Raw genomic sequence first — 22,143 nt, 5'->3', positions numbered from 1 at the left:
AATCATAGGATGTGCATTACTGCTGCTTGCAAGTAAGAGCGTATTTCCACAGAGACCCTCACCATAATCATAGGATGTGCATTACTGCTGCTTGCCTTTCAGAAGTGCAAGACAGCATCACAGAAACAGAACAGAGAGGCAGGTCTTTAGACACGTTTTACATACAGTGTTCAGCTCCACATTTAGATAAGAAGGCATTATTGAAGTAGCAGGATAGCCAGCTTTGCCCCCTGACCCAAATCATTGACTGCTATTTGTTCTTTCCTTCCAGCCCTGCTATGAACAGGGCATTCAGAGGTCACTGGATTATACCCTAACTTCGCTTGGCTTTATCCAAAACCATCAGGCAAAGAGATGTTTAAGCAGTAGATAACCTGCAGTATCCTTCCTAGAAAAGGATAGTTTGCCAAGAGTCATTCAGCTGTTCTCATCCAAGCTAATGTTCCAACTTTCCAAGCCTACCCAATGACTCTTACCTTCTCTGGGTATAAATAAAGGTCCAGATTCAATCCCATTAGCTTAAAATGCTTACACATTTATATCTGGATATAACATTGTGTTGATAAGAAATGTATATAGCTCTGTGCTTATACATAGTACGAGTATGTAATATAGCATTTTAAAAAGCCACATACTCTGCAATACTTAAAGTCTATTTTGCCAGTTGGTATTACATTAATGACGAATAATGAAGCAATTAACATCCTCTTTTCTACACTGTCATGTTGTGCGCCTCTAAACTTCATATTTTCCTTAAAATGATGATGTTTACTGACATTATTCAAACTGGTAGCAAAGGTAACTGGGTAACCATAGGTGTGTATCATGACTAACGTATTAACTGAGTCTGTAGACTTGCCTTATCCAATGCCTTACAGTTACTTTAAATGCATTATGACAGTTCTATTTGCTGTACGTTTTTAACTTTGCATAAATTATTTATTGTCAATGTGCGTGGAATTATTGAATGAAACTAAAACGTCTCTTGTTTATTTTTCCTGCAGTGTTTGCATTTGCTGGAAGCTTTACACTGCTGTTCATTGCCAGGTCACTTCAGGGAATAGGCTCTTCATGCTCTTCTGTAGCAGGTACAGCATACCTACCTTATTCTACTGTTACTACCATAGCTTATATGTTTTAAAAACATGATTCAATCTATGTAGTTTCTAGAGAAATGTGGCAATGATGGCTTTCTTCTACAGAAGGATGATTGCATCACTGAAAAATATAAGGTGTATATTGCTCTATCTTTATAAATAAATGATTCATTATGATTAATTGAATGACATTTCTATACCGGGCAATTCTACAAATATGCATCAATGAAAAACTCAGTAAATCATAAACTAAGCTTTATAGAGAACCAAGCACCACTGTACCCCTAATATGTAGGGAAACCCCCACATCCACCTGATTTATATATACTTTAACTCCAATGATCATACAATAATGGAAGAAAGGGTACAGCTAATGACCACTGAAAGTGATTTTCAGTGATATGTACTCCTGAAACTGTTCACTGGAAAAAAAAAATACCTGTGACTTCACCAATGCATGTTTACAAATTGCATCAGCATTAGGGGTATAGCAGACAAAGTACATTTAATCTTCAGAAGAAATGCAGTGTGACATTTTAGATTCCTATGCATTGTAAGGAGTGAACACAGGAAAATAATAAAATAATTTCTCAACAATGGATCATTTCTCTCCAAGTGATTTTCCCCAAAAATATAGCTATAACTGTACATACAGTTACATTTTAATGAAATTAATACATTTCACACAAGGCAGTTGACAGTATATCAGAGTTCACTTAAAGCAACAAAATGATTTCATATCTATATAGCAGACATAGCATGGCGTGTCGTATCATGGTGTTTACTGATTTGTACATGTTTATATGAGCTGCCCTGCCTTATTAAAGTCTACAGTGCCAGAAAGGCAGACCACACACAGTGTTTTTATTTCAGTGTGACTTAACTCATCCATGATCATGTACTTTCTGCTTCATACCTGTTGTACTAGTTGTGGTGGACTGCCTTGTCCTACAAGCCTACAGTGCCTGAAAAGCAGAATATACACAACACTGTTGTTACTATGTAGCTTAAATGCAGCATTGAAATTGCATGTGTTGCAGTTAAACACCTTACATAAATGTGTGGAAATCACTTACATTAAATAAGTAACGCAATAATTGATTAACATGTTTAATCTATAAGCTTGTTTTCTTGCTTTTAAAAATAACTGTGACTCAGAGCCCCAGGCAGTTGCAGTCCAGCCTGCTAGCAAGCAGGAACTTGGTGTCTCATTAACTGAAACTGGCTGATGGCAAAATTATGAATGAGGTACTGAATTGTGAGGTATTCAGTGCTGTGATTAAACATATTGAATGTCTGAAAATTATTTTAACTGAACAAGCAAGGCAGAAAGCTGTTTTATTCGATCACTTTAAAATACTTTTCTCACATTGAAATTTTCCTTGACTCTAAGCTCCAGGCAATTGCTGTCTAACCTACTTACATTCAGGAATGTGACACCTTACTGAATGATTAATGGGAGGAGTTAATGACTTAAGAAATAAAGAAAAAAACCTACAACTTAGCATGAATGGATGCATTCTAAATTTCTGCCTCCTCCAAGCATAAATGAAAAATTAATTTCCACAGTACTGATCACATTGCATTCATATGTTAGACTGAAATGACCCTCCTCAAGTTTATCTGTGCAGGAGGTCCTGGAATGCTTCTTTGAGCAGACGTGTAGTATGTGTTTTGAGACAAGCCATTAGCAATATTTTCAGGACCAAGAAATAAAATCCTGATGGGCTGAAACTGATTCTCTTCTCTGTTTTGAGTGTGACACTTTGATTAACCATAATATTATTTTGTGTGTGTTTATTCAGTTTTTGTGTCTGTATAAAGTTAGCCTGTTTATGCAGCTCTTGGCTCACAAACACTTGGTGATCTCCCTGGTATTTCTGGAAAGTTTTGCTTAAATCCAGTGCAATCCAAGCACAATATAAGTACTTCTGGTCATTTTTGCACTTGTATAACTTACTGTAATCTAGCTCCTGCTATATTTTTTATATTGCTGGTTATATTTTGTATTTTATCATTGTAAAGTGTCCTTGCATTTTGCTGACCTTAGTATTGTCTCCTGCTCTGTTGAGTAATTTTTGTTAGAGTGGTCCTGGTTTGGTCAGTTGTTAATTGTGTAATTCCTCACCTTTGGGTATGGTTGCTATGGTTTTATATTAAGGAGACTCAGGATTGTGCTCTAATGGTGGACAGCAGCCTGGTCTGTTCTGAGGATGATGCACTTGAGCTTCTCCACATCAAAATCCCCAAGCAAAGTCCTGTACAAAGTTCTGTACCATATGCTTGCAAGCCACAGTTTCCACTCTGTGACCCAGAAAACTCATAGCACATATTTAAACTTACTGGAGCTTTCACCCTTCAACCCAATACCATATTCATGAATGACTTTAACTATCCCACTATAAACTGGGAAACATACAACCTCAAACTGCAGGCCCAGAGATTCCTGGATTTTGTCAGCACAAACACCCTGGACCAGATAGTACAAGTGCCCACAATGGGTGAAAAAATACTACTGGATCTGTTCCTCTCTAATTTAGGGGAATGCTGAAATCACCCTAGTGTAATGCCTTCTCTTGTAAGGTTGAACCATACAGCTGTCTCCTTTGAAATAAAAATAAAACTCAGGACCCCTGCTAACCCTGGGGCATTAAGGGACTATTCTAAAGCAAACCATCAAATACTCCCCTCCCCCAGCTATCACTATGGAGCAGGTCCTCAACAAATCTCCAAGGCAAAGAATACCATACTGATGGGCCTTGCTTATATCCCAGGATGCCTCCTAAATAGCATGAAACTTGCACTATCAAGGCCATTAGAGTCACTATTGAACTGTAGCCTATAGGCAGACTTCATGCCACATAAATAGAAAACTGTAGCGGTCAGCCCTCTACACAAGGGTGGGCCTTCTAAGGACCCAAGTAGCTACAGACCCATAAGTCTAACTAGTTTCATATGGAAAACCATGGAAAGAATTATTATGGAAATGGTTAACCATGACATAGGAAATCCTCAGACACTGGATCCAACCCAGCTTGGCTTTATCAAGGGCAGATAATGACTACTTACACTGGTAGACTTCTTCAAAGAAGGTTACAAAAGTAATGCACAAGGGAAGGGAGCTGCATAATGCCTACTGCCTACCTTGTCCTGGCCAAGGCATTTGACACAATACCCCACTCTGGCACTACAGAAAAACTCATGGAATTGGGTATAATCCCCTGTGTCACCCACTGGGTGGCTTTCAGACAGGACCCAAGAAGTTAGGATACAGGAATCCACCTCTACAAATAAGCCAGTCTCTAGTGGAGTCCCTCAGAGCTCTGTGATGGGTTCTCTACTTTCTGGCATCTACTTCTCTAAAATCAAGGCCAACATCAAGGGCTTTTTGGCTGCCCAAGTTTGCAGATGACTGCAAACTAGGTCCAGTCATAGAATTCCCCCGAGACCCTAATATCCTCCAAAAAGGGCTAACTCAGACAAGTACCTGGTGCAAGAGCCACAGTGTACAACTCAGTGCCAGAAAATATATAATAGTAATCTTTGAGATGTTGGCTACCTCTAGAAACTACTTCATTGATAACACACCAATAAGATTAGATCCAGTGGTCAGAGATTAGAGGACGCATGTAGACAGCTACCTGGCATTCAACCATCATGTCACTGTGGTAATAAGAAAAATCATTCTATTCTGCACAACCTACAAGCAAGGGTATGGCATCTAGGTCCAAGGAAGTCATTTCCACTGTAACTGACCTCATGTGACCAATCATTGAGTACAATGCCTCTTTCGGTATGTACTGGACCAAGCATATGCAACAATTGGAATGTCCACAATGGTTCCTCATAAAAAGGATACAGGGCATAAACAACTTATCTGATTGATATTTACTCAAAGTGCTATTCCTGTACTTGGTCTCCTACAGTCTGTTGAAGGGCAATCTATCCCTGGCTTACAAGGCATCCTTAGATCCTGCTCTGATGGACCTTCTGCATATCAGCAAAATGAATATCATCAAAATTATCCAATCTAGGGACTTAAGCCTTGCTTGTGAGACATAAATAAGACATGTTGGGGGCAGAGATGTGTGTCTCAGAGACTGCCCCCATCTCTGGGGCAGGCCTCCCCTCTATGTGAAGTAGAGTTCTTTCCTACACTAACTCAATTGCAACTTGGACCAGTGGTTTGATAATCCAAAATTCAGTCTTTTGTCTGGAACCTCTGTCTCTAATGGACAGAAGCAGCCTGTAAATGCTTAACTACCCTATCTCTAGTCTGCATACACCCCTTAGAATAATCCCAAGGCTGGTAAACTTGTCAGATACTTTTGGGTTGCATGGTCAGGCTTAAAAGTCCCCTGTTGTTGTTAACCTAGTGTATGCATATGAATCTATTTCTGAAGGAAAGATAAAGAGGGTTGTCAAATATAATTCTGCCGAGCCCCATTCAACCAACGACTACCATTCTTTTCTGATGTTTTTACCATTGCTAGTATTCATGTACTGTTGAAACTTTATTAGAAGACATTTCATTGCTAATGGCTTGTTTATGGTACCTAGAATTAATATTCCAAGGGAGAAGAATATACTTAACTAGTTTTCTTCTTTTCTCCCAGACTGAAAATAATATGGAAAAAAATTTCCTTTTGAATTTCATTTAATGTTTGTAAATATAAGGCAGTCCTATCTAGAATTAGTGAAGAATTAGTCAGTCCTATACATGATCCCTTTTCACAGTTTCTCCGGTACAGGTTTGTGTATCATATGTTGTGTAGGTTACACTTATAAAACATCTTGATGTCTCCTTCAACTGAATATCCAGTTAACCAATTCATAAAAAGACTGAGAAAAATTATTTCCCATACTTTATCTATTCATTTTTATTTACACTTCAATGACTGGATGTGTCCGACAAGGCCAATGGCCACCTTTCAGAGAAGCTGGAGAAGGTATTCATACCAACTAGGGGTAATTTGGCCAGGGCACAGGGAAACTTCCCTTATTCTTTTCAATACATTCTGTGGGATCTTTAACATCTACAGGAGCTGCTACGAACTCAGACAGATGGGCCTCAGTTTACTGTCTCATTTGGATACTTACTTGTACAGTCCATAGCCACAGTCAATGAAGAGGTAAAGTTGTTAAAGCAGTGCATTATAACAAGTATTTCTGCATGTTTTAAGCAACTTAGATATTAATTGTTCATAGGTTCATAGGTTCATAGATTAGTACTAGGCTAAAATCTTGCAGTTTCTTCTTTAGTTCATGTCATAATGGAAGAGGGGCACAGTTTTCAGCTCCCTCATTCAAAATCTATAAGATTTATTACATCTGAAATGATAGTTGGTTGAGAGGTCAAATTCTTTCTTCAACTACTACAAATCTTTTGCATGTTCATGTGAGACTAATTTTGCAAATAATTTAATACCTTCTTTGCCTATCTTTTAAGTCATGATTCACTGAGTAATGATAAAATCTCTAACAATTAACAATTTCAGACTCACTTCACAATTCCGTTGTTGCTGATTCTAACTTAAGCTTGCCCATTGCTGATGAATATCTGATGTACAAGATAAATTTTATTTTCCATTTCATAAAATCTCATGGAGGCAAGTAAGGATCTCAGAAGCATCATACAGACTTATTATCATGTTTTGAATCTGTCAAGCATGAAATATTATTATTCTTACCAAATATATCAAACCATATCATGACCTAAGACACACTACCAATGTCTTTTTTAACAAATGTATTGAAGCCGTGGACTGAAAAGAAGTGGGATTTCTACCCCTCATACTGTCACCAACAACATTACTGTTTTCTATTGCCACACTACAATCAAAGTTAGTGATATCACTGTTGTGAAAGGATAAAATGTATTCTGATAACAAAATGTTATGCTTATTTATGCGGGAATATAAAATGTTCTGGTACCAGTGGCCTGTTCTGTTCTTCAGACCATTTCTCTCCTAACAGAATGAGGCTGACAGACATTCTAGAACTCAATTTTTCTAACACAGTAAAATTTCAGTGTATTCACTGTTTGATTATTCAGACCTCAAAGCAGAAAAGTGTCTACAATGACATAACAACTTCTCAGTATACATAAATACTGAATAAATCCCCTAGACATAGTCTATACTCATACTCAGTAGCAAAAAACAGAACTCTTTACCTCTAACCAGCAGAACTATTTCTAATCTACCCACCTTTAAATTCTTCTTAAAAGAATACTTTACAAAATCTTGGACCTACCCCTGCACCAATCCTGGCTGAACTTACTCACTATACTTCTTTTACCCCCTTCTACCTAAATCACATTTCACAACCCCCTCCAGCCTCCTCCTCCACTCCTTTCTTTCATTTTTCCCACTAACGTACCTTATCCACTTCATCCCTGCAGAACTTCTCCTCTCCCTCTTTATCATTCCTCCCTACTCACCTAAGCTACCTAAAGACACCCTTCCCTGCACTCTTCTTATAATCTAATATAATAGTGTAGCATGATATTTCATGATTTAAATTATCTGTACTTGATTTTTGAACAATTGTGATTGTGGAGCTTTTCTCCCTGGGCCTCTGCTGAAAATAGGCACTTTCTGGCCCAGTCAGACTTTCCCAGTAAACAAATGTCAAATAAGTAAGTATAACCAGGTTTACTCCATGTTTACTTAATGCAGTTATTACTTATCATCAACAGATTTAGATCACCACAATCACAATAACATACTTATTGACCTTAAGCTCACCACCATTCCTAACAAATGTCTGTGTTACCAAGGACCACTAGTTAGTATTGCTCTAACTATGCAGACTGGTCTCTGAAATACTAGAAATACTAGTTAAGGATAATTCCTTCTACCAGAAAAAGGCATCTTTCTCATTTAATTACTGGTCATAACCAGCTGGCTACACCTAGATGATATGGATGAAGTCAGTACTGCTCTTGTCTTCATTAATTCCACCATTCTTCCCTTCTTAAGTTAAGCAACCTTTTTCTGCACACATATACCGAATTATGGCAGTGCAGAAATCTGGTTGTGATAATACGTAAGTACCTGCAAATCTAAATATGCCCCTTAAAGCAAGAGGTGGATCGTTGGTGTTTCTACCTCAAACTCACCCAGGAATGGACTTGTGGGCAGTAGCACAGAGTCTAGGTGGTACCTATTGGTGAAACAGTTGAAGAGACTAACCCCTTTAGGCATTAGCTGTGATGCACAGTATTCTCTAGATAGGAGAACATGGATCACAGACTGCATGCCATGACAAAGCTAGCCACTGGAGGGTGTAAAAATTGGCTCTAGGTGATTTGGTCATGTCAATTAATGTCACCAAAATGGGCATGGGTATATATGGGTTTACATAAAATTATCAAAATACCCAAAGTTACTAATGTCAACAACAAATGGTAATACCTTACTATGCATACATCAAGGAATACCCTCAGGCTATGCAAACAAATTAAAAAAAGACAAAAACTTTTTTTTTTGCAGGGGACCAGCTCCACTGCACCCACCATGTGGGGGGCTGCACTCTCACATCTCCTGCTAATTATATACTACCTCAGAGATCACACATTCCCTGGGGACTGGTGATCTCACACAATTGTCGACTATTTGTTTTATGAACCAAAGTGGCTCAACAAAACAGATGTCAACATTTTGGAGTTTTGATTATTTTAACCACTTACACACACACACACACACACACACACACACACACACACACACACACACACACACACACACACACACACCCTTGACATTGCAAAGCTGTAAGAGTTACATTCTAACTGTGATAAAGTCTGACATCACAGGAAGGCTTCTAAACTTCTCATTAGCCAGCATCTTTATTTACGTCTCAGACAAGATGCAGGAAGAGCATTAGAAAATTCCAAAAGTCACCTATCATAAAAAAGACAAAACACCTTTTTTAGGAAGTCCAGATCTGAGAGCCTTTTTGGCATAGTTCATCAGTTGGACATCATAAAATAAATTATAATCTGGATAATATCTAGGCAGTGCTATTGAATGTCAGGAGCATAAACAACCAAATATCTGAACTTGTGTCTGTTCTTGTCCTTGAAGACATTAGCATTTTCACAATTACAGAAACCCAGGTACATGAAGTGATAGCAATCCACATGTTCCAGTGTATGTCTATCATACATTACGATCCACTGGCAACTGTGGGGCAGTATATATATCTATTTATAACCCTGTTGTCTCTTGCTAGAGTCTGCATGATACAAATCTCGAACTGGTTCAAGTTATAGTTAACACTCAGTGAAATCAATGATCATATTTTAACCTATAGCAGATCCTGTCTATGACTGTTCAGAACAAGAAGAATATTTTAGCTAGTTAAAAAGGTTAACCATTGAACCAAATGCTTTTCTTACAGGGTGGCTTCAACTACTGACACCTAAACTGGCAAACATATAATGCTAATAGTCAATCTCAATAGAGATTTCTGCACTTCATAAATGTCAATATTCTGCAAAACAGACAGGGAGTGCTTGTGATACTGGCCTCTAGGTTACAGCCCCCCCCCCCCCCACCCCGTGAAAAACTCAGTTATTTTGCTGTTTTCGTTTTTTTTTTTTTTTTATGCTAGCTTACTTTCAGTTTCCAATTTACTTTCTGAAGCATTGGACCGCTTTTTGTGTTAATGCCTACATGTCGATTTCAAGAACTTCAGAATGGCAGAAAAAAAAACACCCTACTGCACTTGCCAGTCTATTTTCAAAACAGTCTATTTTCAAAACAGTCTGACATATAAATATAGACTAAGTTGATCATGCCTTAATACAGTTCTTCCTGCATTTTTCAGAAGCAGCAATGTCACTGAAAAAGCAAATCACCAAGCTGCTGTAGTAAGTACTGAGTGAGTCACTATGACTGAAAGTGAGGAAGAAAGTAAATGATGTCTGAAGAAGTAATGAGTTCATAGGTTCATAGGAGATTACTAGGCTAATGGCTTAATGGTACTTACAAGCCAAGCCAATACAACTTGTTTTTACCTAATAAATGGCCTCTAGGGGCTAGATGATGGTACAGATTTGTGCCTGGGCATTGAGTATTTTACAGCTTAACCCTGTCCATAAGGGATATAGGCACTACCCCAGATGTGAATTTGCAATTCCCCATCCACTGATCCAAACTGCATTTGAAGATGCCAGGGAAGGGCTAAGCTTAATGTAAATAGGAAGCTTGTTCCAAAGAAGGGACGATCTCCGAGACACATATCTGTCTCTCCAGCATGTTTCGTTGACTAGGTTTAGGTCCCTAGTTCAGCTGACCCTTGTGCTATTTCACTTGCAGGTGTGTAGCAGCTCCATCAGGCCTAGAATTTTGAGTGCCTTGTAAGTCAGGCATAGGTCACCCTTAATAATTGGTAGGAAACAGAGTAAAGGGAGAGGGCTTTTAGCCTATCTGTAAAGTTCATGTTGTTTACACCCTATATTTTTTGTGAGGAACTTCTGACGTCATTTCAGCTGATGTAACTGTCTAGGCAAGTACATTCCAAATGGCACACTGTACTCGATTATTAGTCTAACGAGGGCTGAGTACAGCGAGACTACAATTCTCTTGAACCTGGATGCCATACCTTTACTTATACGTTTTGCCACACAAAAGAATTTCTTCACCACTGTGGACATATGGCAGTCAAAGTTCAGCCTACTATCTATCTTTCTACCTAGATCTTTCACCCTGAGCCCACTCTAAGGGGTGTGCACTGATGCAATTTGGAGGAGTATCTGACTTCCTAAAAGATATGATATTGCATTTTTTGCATTTAGTTTAAAGCCATGGTTCTGGCACTAATTATTTGTCTGATCTAGACCCTCCTGGAGGATATCTACATCACTGGGAGATTTGGTGATTCCCCCTAGCTTGCAGTCATCAGCAAATGTTGTCATCCAGAGGCCTTCCACATTTGCCTTCACTTCAGAGAAGTATATTCTGAACAGGAGAGGTCCCAGTACTGAGCCCTGTGGACACCTCTAGCAACTGACCTCTTGCTAATCGGATTCACCCACTTCAACCACTTGTCCTGTCCGTGAGACAGTTGGGTATCCATCTGTCACATAGGGATTTATTTATGTGTTTATTTATTTATTTACTTTTGTTTACTGGAATAGTCCAACTGGGTGGTAGCCCATTTTCAATGGAGGCCACAGGAGGAAAATTCCAGAACAGTTATAATTAGTTGTTACAAAAATTACACAGTGAATAATATTTGGCATTTATACCATATGTAGAATATTTACAGAACAAGAATTTTACAGAGAACAATATTTGGAAGCTTTTACAAAAAACACAGAACTATATTTAGTAGATTTTATAAGAAAACAGAACTAGAAAAAAGCTAGTAAGTGAGTATTTTCTAGAGGAAATGATAAGAAAACATGTAATTAGGTACACTTTGTGTACAGAGGAGTGACTGATTTTTTGTGACATATATTAGATAGGGGCTGAATGTATGAGGAGAGTTGATACTGAGAAGAGTAAAGTATAGGTTCACAGACTGATCTTGCAACTATAGGATTCTACAAAGGATAAACAAGCTAGTAGGGAATGGAAGGTAGTAGAGAAGTAGAGCGAGTAAGAAAAATATTGGGGGACTTGAGGGACTATAGAGTTTAGGGGAAGAAAGTTGAATATGAGGGAAGTAAAAGAAGGGAGTGAGGAGAAGGGGGAGATATTAGTTAGCATTGTGAGGGTATGCCAAGAGTGAGCAAGCAGAAGGAAAGTAGGCAGTGAGAGGGGAGTGAAAGAGGAGGTAGAGTTTGTCAACCAGGGCTGCAGCGCGAGCAGATCCAGTTATTCCCTACAAACTCTTTTAGTAGTTTTTGGAAGTGAAATAGGTCAAGCGTACCTATGATGGGGTCAGGGACGGAATTCCATTTTTTGGCAATATAGTTAGAATAGAGAGAGTCACCAGTTCTGTTGTGGGACTTGGTTACTTGCAGGAGAGATATGGAGGAGGATTGGAAACTACATTTACTAGAGTAGGGCTGAAGCATGATCTGCAGAGTGGGAGTTTTATTGGGTTGGTAAATGCAATGATGTGCAAAGGAAAGTTGTGTATGTCTTAGTTGGTGAGGTAATTATAGCCAGTGCAGTTGCTGTTAGGCAGAGCAGTGGTGTGTTCATTGTGGGATGAGATCATAGCGAAATTTGTGATTTTATTATAACAGGTCTCCAACTTAGATAGTTCTGTCTTACTTAGGTTAGTAAGGATTGGAGATATGTATAGAAGGCTAGAGATAAGATATGTTCTGGCTATGTCTTTTATTGTGGAATTTGTAAGGAAAGACTTTATTCTGTATAGAGAACCTAGTTTAATATGGGTATTTTTGATGGACTTGGCTAGGTGAGCATGACATTTTTAAGTTGTTATCAATAAGAACACCTAATAATTTTGTGTGGGCTATTGCTGATGCTAAGGTGTTGCTGAATGAATGTATTTGGAAAGGGGTACATGGATTATGTGATTTACTGGTGAGAGAGCATAAATTTGGTTTTTGAGGGATTCAGTAAGAGATGTGAATTAGATAGCCATGACTCGACAGATAAGAAGGACTGGTTGGTTATACTACTTAGTTGGCTGAGGAAAGAAGCTGCACAGATTAGAGTTGAGTCATCCACATATTGTACCAAAGAGGCTAGTGAAGTTGAAGATTGTAGTTGGCTAGTGAAAATACTGAAAAGAAGGGGACCAAGTATAGAACTTTAAGGAACACTTAGGGTGACAGGTTAAAGTGAGTAGCGTTCCTGTTGCCATTGCTGATGGCTGGATAGGTAGTTGTGGAACCAGGCTAGTGTAGAGGACCTGTGTTTTAGAGATGTTAGCTCACCAAGGAGCTTCTGAAGAGAAACTGTGTCAAAGACTTTAGGGAGATCTAAGAAGATAGAGGAAGCAAATTATCCATTATTAATGTAGTGGTTAATGGTGTTGGTAAAAGTTACGAGGGCAGTTGCGGTGCTATGGTGAGGGCAGAACCTATGCTGTGTGTTGGATATGAGGTTATTGGATAAAATGTAATTTAAGAGCTGCATGTGGATGCATTTTTCAAGAATTTTGGAAGGGGGGATAGGATAGCAATGGGTCTGTAGGTAGAGAAGTTGGTGGAATTTTCTCCTTTGTGTAAGGGAAGAATGTGGGATATATTCTAGCTTGTGGGTACATCCTGTTCTGAGATGCACTGGTTAATTAAGATAATTACAGGATAGGCAATAGCTGGGGCAGCTATTTTTTAAGAATTCAGTAGATAGGTTAACAGCTGTAAAGGTTGTAGGTTTTAATTTGGGGAGACATTTTTATGGTGAATATCTGGATAGGTTGGAAGGAAAAGGAGTCATTTGAATTGCTAAATAAAGTAAGTATGGATGGAGGGGTATAGTTAAGTGAGTTGGTAAGTGAGAGCATGGAGTTTATAAAGAAAGTATTGAATTGGGTGGCAATGCTTTCAATGGCTAAGGATGCAGAGGATGTAGGGGAAGGTGTGGTGCCAGGTTGGAAAAGTTTTTTGATTGAGGTCTAAATTTTCTTGAGGTTGTTTTAATTCTGTTGTATGGTAGTAAAGTGGGCTTTTTTTGTCAAGCTTGATTTGGGATTTGGCTTTGTTGTGAAGTTCTTTGTAAAGATTGAGATTGGCTAGATTGTTGTCAGAACACCAGAGTGACTAGGCTTTGTCTCACTGGTTTAGTAAATTTTTAGTTTCTTTAGAAAGCCATGAAGCATAGTTATAATTTATTCGAGCAGTTCGACATGGAGCTAATGTGTGTAAAGCTGCAAGAAAGGTGTTATTAAAGTAGTCAACAGCAACATCTAGGAGAGACTTTTAAGTGGGGACCAGTCACTGAGATGAAGAGATAGGAATGTCTGAGTATTGAAGTTCCTTTTGTTTCAAATTAGGCAGAAGCAGGATTGTCTGGTAGGATTAATATGGTGTCTTAGTAAGAAAGTGGAGAGATGGTCACTGATACCACCAGGGAGGCAGCCTGACTGGAAGGCAAGGGAGAGTTTGTTGGTGAGTGTCCAATCAAGTACTGGTTCCCTTTTAGTGGCTTTATCTATTCTAGTAGAAGCTTGAATAACTTGGGAGAAGTCATGTAGGTTGATGAAATTTGTGGGGGTATCTGACTTATAAGATAGCTAATCAATGTTGCGGTAGCCCATAATAATAATTTCTTGTTAAAAGGGTAGGAAAATCCAGAGGAGAATGTCCTTAAATGAACTGCGGTTATTACATGGGGGAATGTAAACTGCAATGATTACGGAGTTGAGTTAAGTTTGAGTTTAGAGCATAATAGTTCAGAACTGGCAGGATGGGAGCTGGGTGGACTAATAAGTTCCAGTTTTAAGTTTTGCTTATAAATTATTGCTACTCCTCCACCCCTCTTATTCTTTCTGTAACATCTATGTATATTATATCCTGGAGAAGGATTTCATTGTTGTTGATATTGGTTTTAGCCAAGTTTTGATTAGTATGATAATACAATTGCTATATAGGGAGAAGTTGGCATAGAAATATTGGGCTTTGTTGCCTATACTTCTTAGGTTCATGTTAAGCAGCAGAAAGTTAGAGCCTATGTGGATGTAAGAATACCATTGGAGAAGAGTGAGGAGGGAGCGATGGGAAATGGAACAAAGTGGATAGGGCCTGGGTTAGGGTGGATATCACCACTGAGTGTTAGGTAAGTGGAAAAGCAAGTTTGGATGAATTTAGACAGGAGATTGTAATATCTGAGAAATATGTGGAATTTTGAGTTTAGTTGGAGGCATTTATTTGGAAAGTAACCTATGTAGGTAGAGTTATAGAGTTTGTGGGCAATTTTGATGTTGAAGTGCAGTGTTTGTGGGAGGAGAGGGCTAGTTATGGTGTGGGAGGTATTGTAGCTGTGTAGTTGGGATTGGAGTGATGTTAGGCAGTTAGTGAGGTATGAGGAGGGAGAGGCTAAGTGTGTGAAGTGATATAAGTTGTGGGTGAGAGAAGTAGCTGCAGGTAGACATTAAAAAGGATGAGCAGGAGCAGGGGGGATAAGTAGAGATTAAAAAGGGAGGAGATAGTGAGAAAGAGTGTGGAGATAAAGGAAGATGAGCGGCAGTGTAAAGCTAAGAAGAGAGAGTGAGACTTTGTAGGTCCTGTTATTGGGAGGAGGAAGTAGTGAGAATATGGGCATGAGAAAAGCAAGATAAGCTGGGGTAGTTTTGGTAATAAGTAAGTGTGTTAACTCATTCCCTCCAGTACAGCTCTTGATTATGTACCTATAACTCCTAGTGGGCGTGGCTTGAGTCTTTAAAAAATAAAGTTATCACCTTAACAATGCTAACAAATACTCATTGACATAGGTCAAATATCAATACAATTATGTTTGCCATAATGTATGCCTCAAGATAAAATATTCTAATACCTCGTATAGGGCATGGTTTTGGAATTATTAATGCAAATATGAACAAGCAATATTTGACACCTAGAGGAGCAGTAGGAGGTAACTACAGATGCACCTGTCCCAGATTTTACTTTATATTTAGGTCTGCTCCTTGTAAAGTTTGTGTTTTTTTTCTGGTAAATCAATGAGCATTGTAATCACTAAATGTTGACCGATATTTGAATTTCAAACTTAAATCATTCATAAAAAACATGGTAATGCAAAGCCTGTTATTCTAACAACTTTAAGTATATAAGGGTAATATCTCTCCCTGATTTAGTTCTTTTATTCCACATTATCTTTTACCTTTCTCATTTATTCTTGGGTTAAGAGGTTGACATGTAAGTGGGAGGTTGAAGTGGGTTGCACACTGTATGCTGACACTAATGAACTGTGGAGATACATTCATGCATGACAGTTATTTATGTATTTACTCATTTGATTGCAATCAAACTTCTGAGATGTACAATCATGGTCATACCAGTGGTTATAATTGATGATTATATCTGTGTGTGTGTATGTGTATGTGTGTGTGTGTGTGTGTGTGTGTGTGTGTGTGTGTGTGTGTGTGTGTGTGTGTGTGTGTGTGTGTGTGTGTGTGTGTGTGTGTGTGTGTACATGTGCATGCATGTGTGAGTGTACTTATATGAATGTAAGTTGTGCTTATATGAATATAAGTTATGCAGACTGAGGTGCTCTCAACTATTCATGATTTTGCAGCATGTCTCTGATTTTGACTAATATTTTGCCTGTTCCTCGTAAATTGTGCATGCTTTTTCTGGCAAAGCAGAGAGGATTGCATTCACTAAATAATGACATACTATTGAGTTTGAATGATGAAGAATGATGCCATAATACAAACAAAAAATATTGACTTAGTTTCTGGTGTCATTCAAAGCAGGTCCAATATATTTCAACCTATGAGGAGGAGATAGTAATAAGTGCTTTACCAGGGATGGCCTGCTCCTATCTCCCCAAAGTTTTCATATATTAGTTAAAACTTTGTCCATCTTCATAGGTTCATAGGTGCATATCAGGCTAACTGCCCTGGAGCCTTTACAAGCCTAGCCCATAGGATTACTCAGGCATCATGCCACCTGACCTTAGTTTCCAGTGCCTCTGTTGAGTAGAGCCACTGGAGTGATCCTTGGGGCGAGTTTTCTATTTCCCATCCACTCATCAAGATTTCTCTTGAAGAGGGGCAGTGAGGTGCTCTGTTTGACATATATGGGAAGTCTATTCCGTAGCATGGGCAGTCCCTGGGTTATGAACCTGTCCCTCCAGCACATTCTGTTGATTGTGGTAATGAGGTTGAGGTCTCTGGAGCATGTGGTGCAGAGAGATTGGGATTTCTTTAGATGTAGCATTTTTAAAAGAGCTAGGTCAGACATGGCTTTGTAAGTCAAGCAGAGATTACCTCTAAGTAGGCAATATGAGACAGAGAATAGTTGGAGTTTTTTGATTCTGTCCATATAGGACAAGTGTTTAAGGCCTAGGATCCTCTTTGTAAGGTACTTTTGAGGCCTCTCCAGTTGTTGCAGGTGTCTAGTGAGGTACATGTCAAATGGGGCATTGTACTCGATGATTGGCCTTATTAGGGAAGAGTAGAGGGAGACAATAATCTCTTTCTTCCTGGATGCAAAACCCTTAGTAATAAGATGTGCCACATAGAAGGACTTTCTGACCACAGTAGCAGTGTGGTGGTCAAAAGAGAGGTTGCTGTCAACCTGTGTCCCCAGATCTCATATAACGCCTTCTGTGTTCAGTGGACTACCCTCAATGCGGTAGTTCATGGGAACTAGGTTTTTCCCAAAGGGGATGACAACACATTTTTTGGCATTAAGCTTAAGGCCATGGTTCTGACACCAGTCGTTGGTCTCAGTGAGGCCTTTCTGTAGGATGTCAGCATCACTTGGGGAGTTAATAATGGCTCCCAACTTGCAATCATCTGCAGACTCTGTCAGCCAGTCCCTTTATTTTGGCCTGGACTTCTGAGAAGTAGATGCCAAACAGGAGAGGACTCAGGACTGATCCCTGTGGGACTCCACTCATTACTGGTCAGCAGTCTGACTTGAAGTCAGCAACTTTCACACTATGGGTTCTGTCTGTGAGACAGTTTGCAACCCATCTAGTGATATAGGGGTTGTTGCCTAACTTAGTGAGATTTTCTATGATTCCTGAGTGGGGGAATGGTATCAAAGGCCTTGCCCAGATCAAGGTAGGTTGTATGAACCACCCTGCCTTCATCCACAGCTCTGGTGAATGACTCATAGAAGTCGATCAAGTTGAGCAGGTATGATCTACCCTTCACAAAACCAAAACTGTGTGAGATCCAGAGTTTGGAGATTCCCTATATCCTTGTTTATTAGGTCCATGATGATGTGGTCCATAGCTTTGCATATCAGACTTGGCAGGCTAATGGGGCGATAGTTCCCAGGGTCTGTAGTCGCTCCTCCTTTGTGGAGAGGGATGACTGTAGTAGTGCACCATTTGGTAGGGACAAAGCCTGAGGTAAGGCTGTGACTGAACAGAGCACACAGGTGAGGTGCCAGTTCACTCTGTAGTTCATGTAGAATGCAGCCAGGGATAGTGTTAGGTCCCATAGAAGCTGTATTCATGGCCTTGAACAGTGCTGTTTTAACCTGTGCAGCAGTAATACTGGGTGCTTGGCAATCTACTGGTATTATGATTGGTCCTTTATAGGGAGAGAGGGGTTAAGTTGGCACTGAATCTGTATGCCAGTATAATGCCAATATCTGTTGGCTCGGTATAGGAGGTACCAGTGTGAAGTAGCTCAGAGCAAATCTGGGTATTGCCACGGAAGTTCTTTACATAACTATAGAAGGTCTTGTGTTTGTCTTTACTATCTGCTGCAATTCTGTTTTCATAACTAGCTTTAGAGGATTTGATGAGGGATCTCAACTTTTTGTTGAGGCTGATAAATGAGTTTTTCCGGTCTTAGGACTTCACCTTATTCCACATCAGTTTTCTCCTTCTGTGTAGAGTTTGTTTATGGTAGGGGGCCACCAGATTGGCTTCCTTTTTTTGGAGGAGACCGTCTTGGTCCTACTGGGTATGGCGAGATCCATGCATTTGTGTACGTGTTTGTACAGTGCATTGGTGTATGATTCGGCAGTCATGCAACTATTCTCCATTTGCATGGGTGCTGTGAAGTTAGCCACCTCTGTTCTTAGGAGCCCAAAGTTAGCTTTGGAGAAGTTTTTCATGGTGGTTGCCTTTGCGGTGGGGGGGGGGGTGGATTTCCAAGGTGATTAGTTTGTGGTCGGGTCTAACCAGGGAGGAGTTGACTATTGATGTAGAGCAACGGTCACCCATGTTAGTAATGACCAGGTCAAGAACAGCTATGGTGAAATCTGAATATAAAGAGGCTCTATAATAAAAGAAAAAAATCATTGCATATAAAATAAATGTAAAAGGGAAGTGTGTACCCTAGTTAAATGAAACAAAGCCAGATAAAAACTTCCACCAAGGCAAAGTACAACCACACCACCTTCTTTAACTGTGTAAGAAACCTTAGAAACAATGCCCCACAATACACACAGCTAACAGTAAATGATATCATATAGTCAGACCTAGAGGGCATAGCCAATCTACTCGTGAATAAACCTAACCCTCTACACATTCCCAGAACTCATATCCACATCTACACCTCCTACTCAAGTCCCCCATGAACAAGTCCTCAAGGTACTATCCAAGGCCAAGAACACTTATTTTATGGGGCCTGATAGCATAATATAATGCTTACTGGCCATCATGAAAGGGCATGTCAGATCACCTACAGAAAATATTCAATATCAGCCTCCAAACAGGCATAATGCTAGACAAATGGAGGAGAGCATCTGTCATCTCCTAGCACAAAGGTGAGGCATCAGTGGAACTGGAAAATTATAGACTCATATCTCTGACCAGCTTCTTCTGTAATGCTATAGAGAGGTTAATTGAGGAGTTAATAAATAAGTGTATAGCTGCCCTTCAAACTCTCAACAAAAGCCAGTTCTCTTTCATCATGGTCAATTCCTGACTTCTTAACTTGATTGACTTCTTCAAGAAAGTTTCTGAAGCAACAGATGTAGGCAAATCAGTACATAGTCTCTATCTACACCTCAAAAAGGCATTCAACACCATCCCACACTCAGATATTGTTGACAAACTACCCTAGCTCCATTTGAATCCCTGTATAACTTACTAGATAGCAAATTGATTCACAAACAAAACTCAGAAAATAGGATGGGCTGCTCTACCTCCTCCAAAAGACCTGTCACCAGCAGTGTACCCAAGGGTTTAATCCTTGGGCCACTTCTCTTTGGCATTTACTTCTCAGAGGTCAAAGCTACTGTTAGGGATTTATGGCTGACCAAGTTTGCAGATGACTGCAAACTTGGTGCCATCATAAATTCCCTAGATGACACAAAGATCCACCAAGAGGCCTTTTCCTCAACCAATAGCTAGTGTCAAAACTAAGGACCAAAACAAAATGGCAAGAAATGTTTTACAGTATCATTCAGAAAGCAAATTGTCCCTTGTATCTATCAAATTGACATCACATCCCTAAAAACTGATCCTGAAGTTTGGGACCTGGGAACCTATGTAAACAACAAACTGTCCTTCAATCACGATATATCCAGTACTGCAAGAAAGTGCCTTGTCATTTTACAGCTTACTGCTAAGGTTATGGCATCTAGGTTTAGGGGTGTAATTATTCCCAGTGTATTTTACACTGGTCATGCCAATCACTGACTATAATGCCCCCTTCAGTATGCATCTGTCCAAATATTTGACTCACCTTGAATGCCCTAACACTTTCTTACTAAGAAATTTAATGGCCTAAATATGATAACTATGCAAACCATCTTGTCCCTCTTCTGGGTGTGACACAGGCTACTGAGGGATGATCTGTGCCTCCTTTACAGAGCCTCAACAGACACTATCCTGTTAGACCTGGGTGGCATTTTTGCCGAGGGGCTTTAATTAAGAAAAAACATACTGTGTTTTTAAGGCATTCTATCCTATCATGTCTATACATTGTCACAAAGACATCCTTCCTTCACTGGTGTGAAATTCAAAGTTCATGGAAAGAAACACGTTCATTGCTTCCTTTGCCTAGTTAAGTAAGTGTTCAATTTCTTTGTTGCCTCTGCCTATTTAAGTAAGTGTTCGATTCACAAGGATTGCAGGTTCCTCTGCTCTATTTGATTCACTTAAGATTTGCTCTGTATGTGCCTATTTATTAAGTGCTCGACAGGTTAGTGTGTGTTCTGTTCATTGCTGCCTCTACCTATTTAAGTCACAAGGTCTGTGTTTAGTTTTCGATTGATTCTTACAAGGTGTGTGTTTAGTGTTCAATTGATTCTCACAAGGTGTTTGTGTGCTGCTTTTGACTATTTAAGTCACAAAGTGTGTGTTTAGTGTTCAATTGATTCTCACAAGGTTTGTGTTTAGTGTTAGTGTTTGATTCTCACAAGGTGTGTGTTTAGTGTTCGATTGATTCTCATAAGTTGTGTGTGCTGCCTCTGCCTATTTAAGTCACAAGGTATGTGTTTAGTCTTAGTGTTCGTTTGATTCTCACAAGGTGTGTGTTTAGTGTTCAATTGATTCTCACAAGGTGTGTGTGTGTGTGTGTGTGTGTGTGTGTGTGTGTGTGTGTGTGTGTGTGTGTGTGTGTGTGTGTGTGTGTGTGTGTGTGTGTGTGTGTGTGTGTGTGTGTGAAATGCCCCAGTTAGGGATACCTGGTGGTTAGTGTTACTCAGGCTCAAACCCTGTACCTTACAGTGCAAGAAACAAGAGCCTAAGTTCTCTACCACTACCACCACTTGTGATTCAAGGTGTTGGGGCCATAGCTGATTTTTGGATCATACATTTGGCCTGTTCCTCTTAAAATTTGTGGTTTTCTGGTAAATCAGTGAGGAGTGAATTCACTAAATAATGACAGTCATTTAAGTTTCAGTTTTCCTATCTTTCAGGAAATGCATGGTAACACAAAAACATTTTATTCTAGCAACTTTCTAAGATTTTACAAGCAATGTTTAAAATGCATCCCTGGGTTTGGGCCTTTGTGCCCCCTCCCCTTAAATTTTGGCTTTTTCCAGATTTCTTGAGCTGCAAAGTTGAGATATATAGTTGAGTGTCAAGTGCATTTTAGAAGGAGCTGATAGCTTCAAGGGAAGAGAAGTTTAGTGCTGCTTATGCCAAGTCTGTTTGCAATGTGCAACAGTTGTTTAGCAAATGATATCACTACTGTGCTAAAATATTTTAAACCATTGTTAGTAGCACAACAGGTAGTATACTTGCTTTTGATGCAGAGGGTTCTACTCCACAGCATGTAGATGGATTGTTGCTACTGTACTGTGTTGTACTTTAAAGGTGGTGGATGCTGCATTCCTAAGTATGTCCTCCATTGGAGGAGATACCTAGTAACTGAACCTGTTATCAGTTTGCCATCAGTTCCTTATTACGATATTACCAGCTTATCATTTTTAATGTAACATAGGCAATTGATTCTTCAAGGACAGCAGGGATTTATATTTGTAGATGAAACAATGGAAATATATAGTTGTTTGCTAGCAGCAACCTCTTCATTAGTT

At 39.4% G+C, this 22,143-nt stretch overlaps 1 protein-coding gene across 1 annotated transcript in view; it reads left to right on the top strand.

Annotated features, from left to right (window-relative positions):
* SLC18A2 (solute carrier family 18 member A2) overlaps positions 1-22,143 on the top strand; it is a gene marked incomplete in the record, with an annotated part of 947,305 nt that overhangs the window by 699,683 nt on the left and 225,479 nt on the right. Inside the window, 1 exon segment of the mRNA XM_044055965.1 lies at positions 1,005-1,088. Coding sequence (XP_043911900.1) covers positions 1,005-1,088 — 84 coding nt within the window.

Source organism: Protopterus annectens, chromosome 14.part0, assembly GCF_019279795.1.
Source record: "Protopterus annectens isolate FY-2018-M chromosome 14.part0, PAN1.0, whole genome shotgun sequence".
NCBI classification, from domain to species: domain Eukaryota; kingdom Metazoa; phylum Chordata; order Ceratodontiformes; family Protopteridae; genus Protopterus; species Protopterus annectens.
Note: the sequence above shows the minus strand (reverse complement) of the source record. Positions and strands in the feature narration are given on the sequence as shown.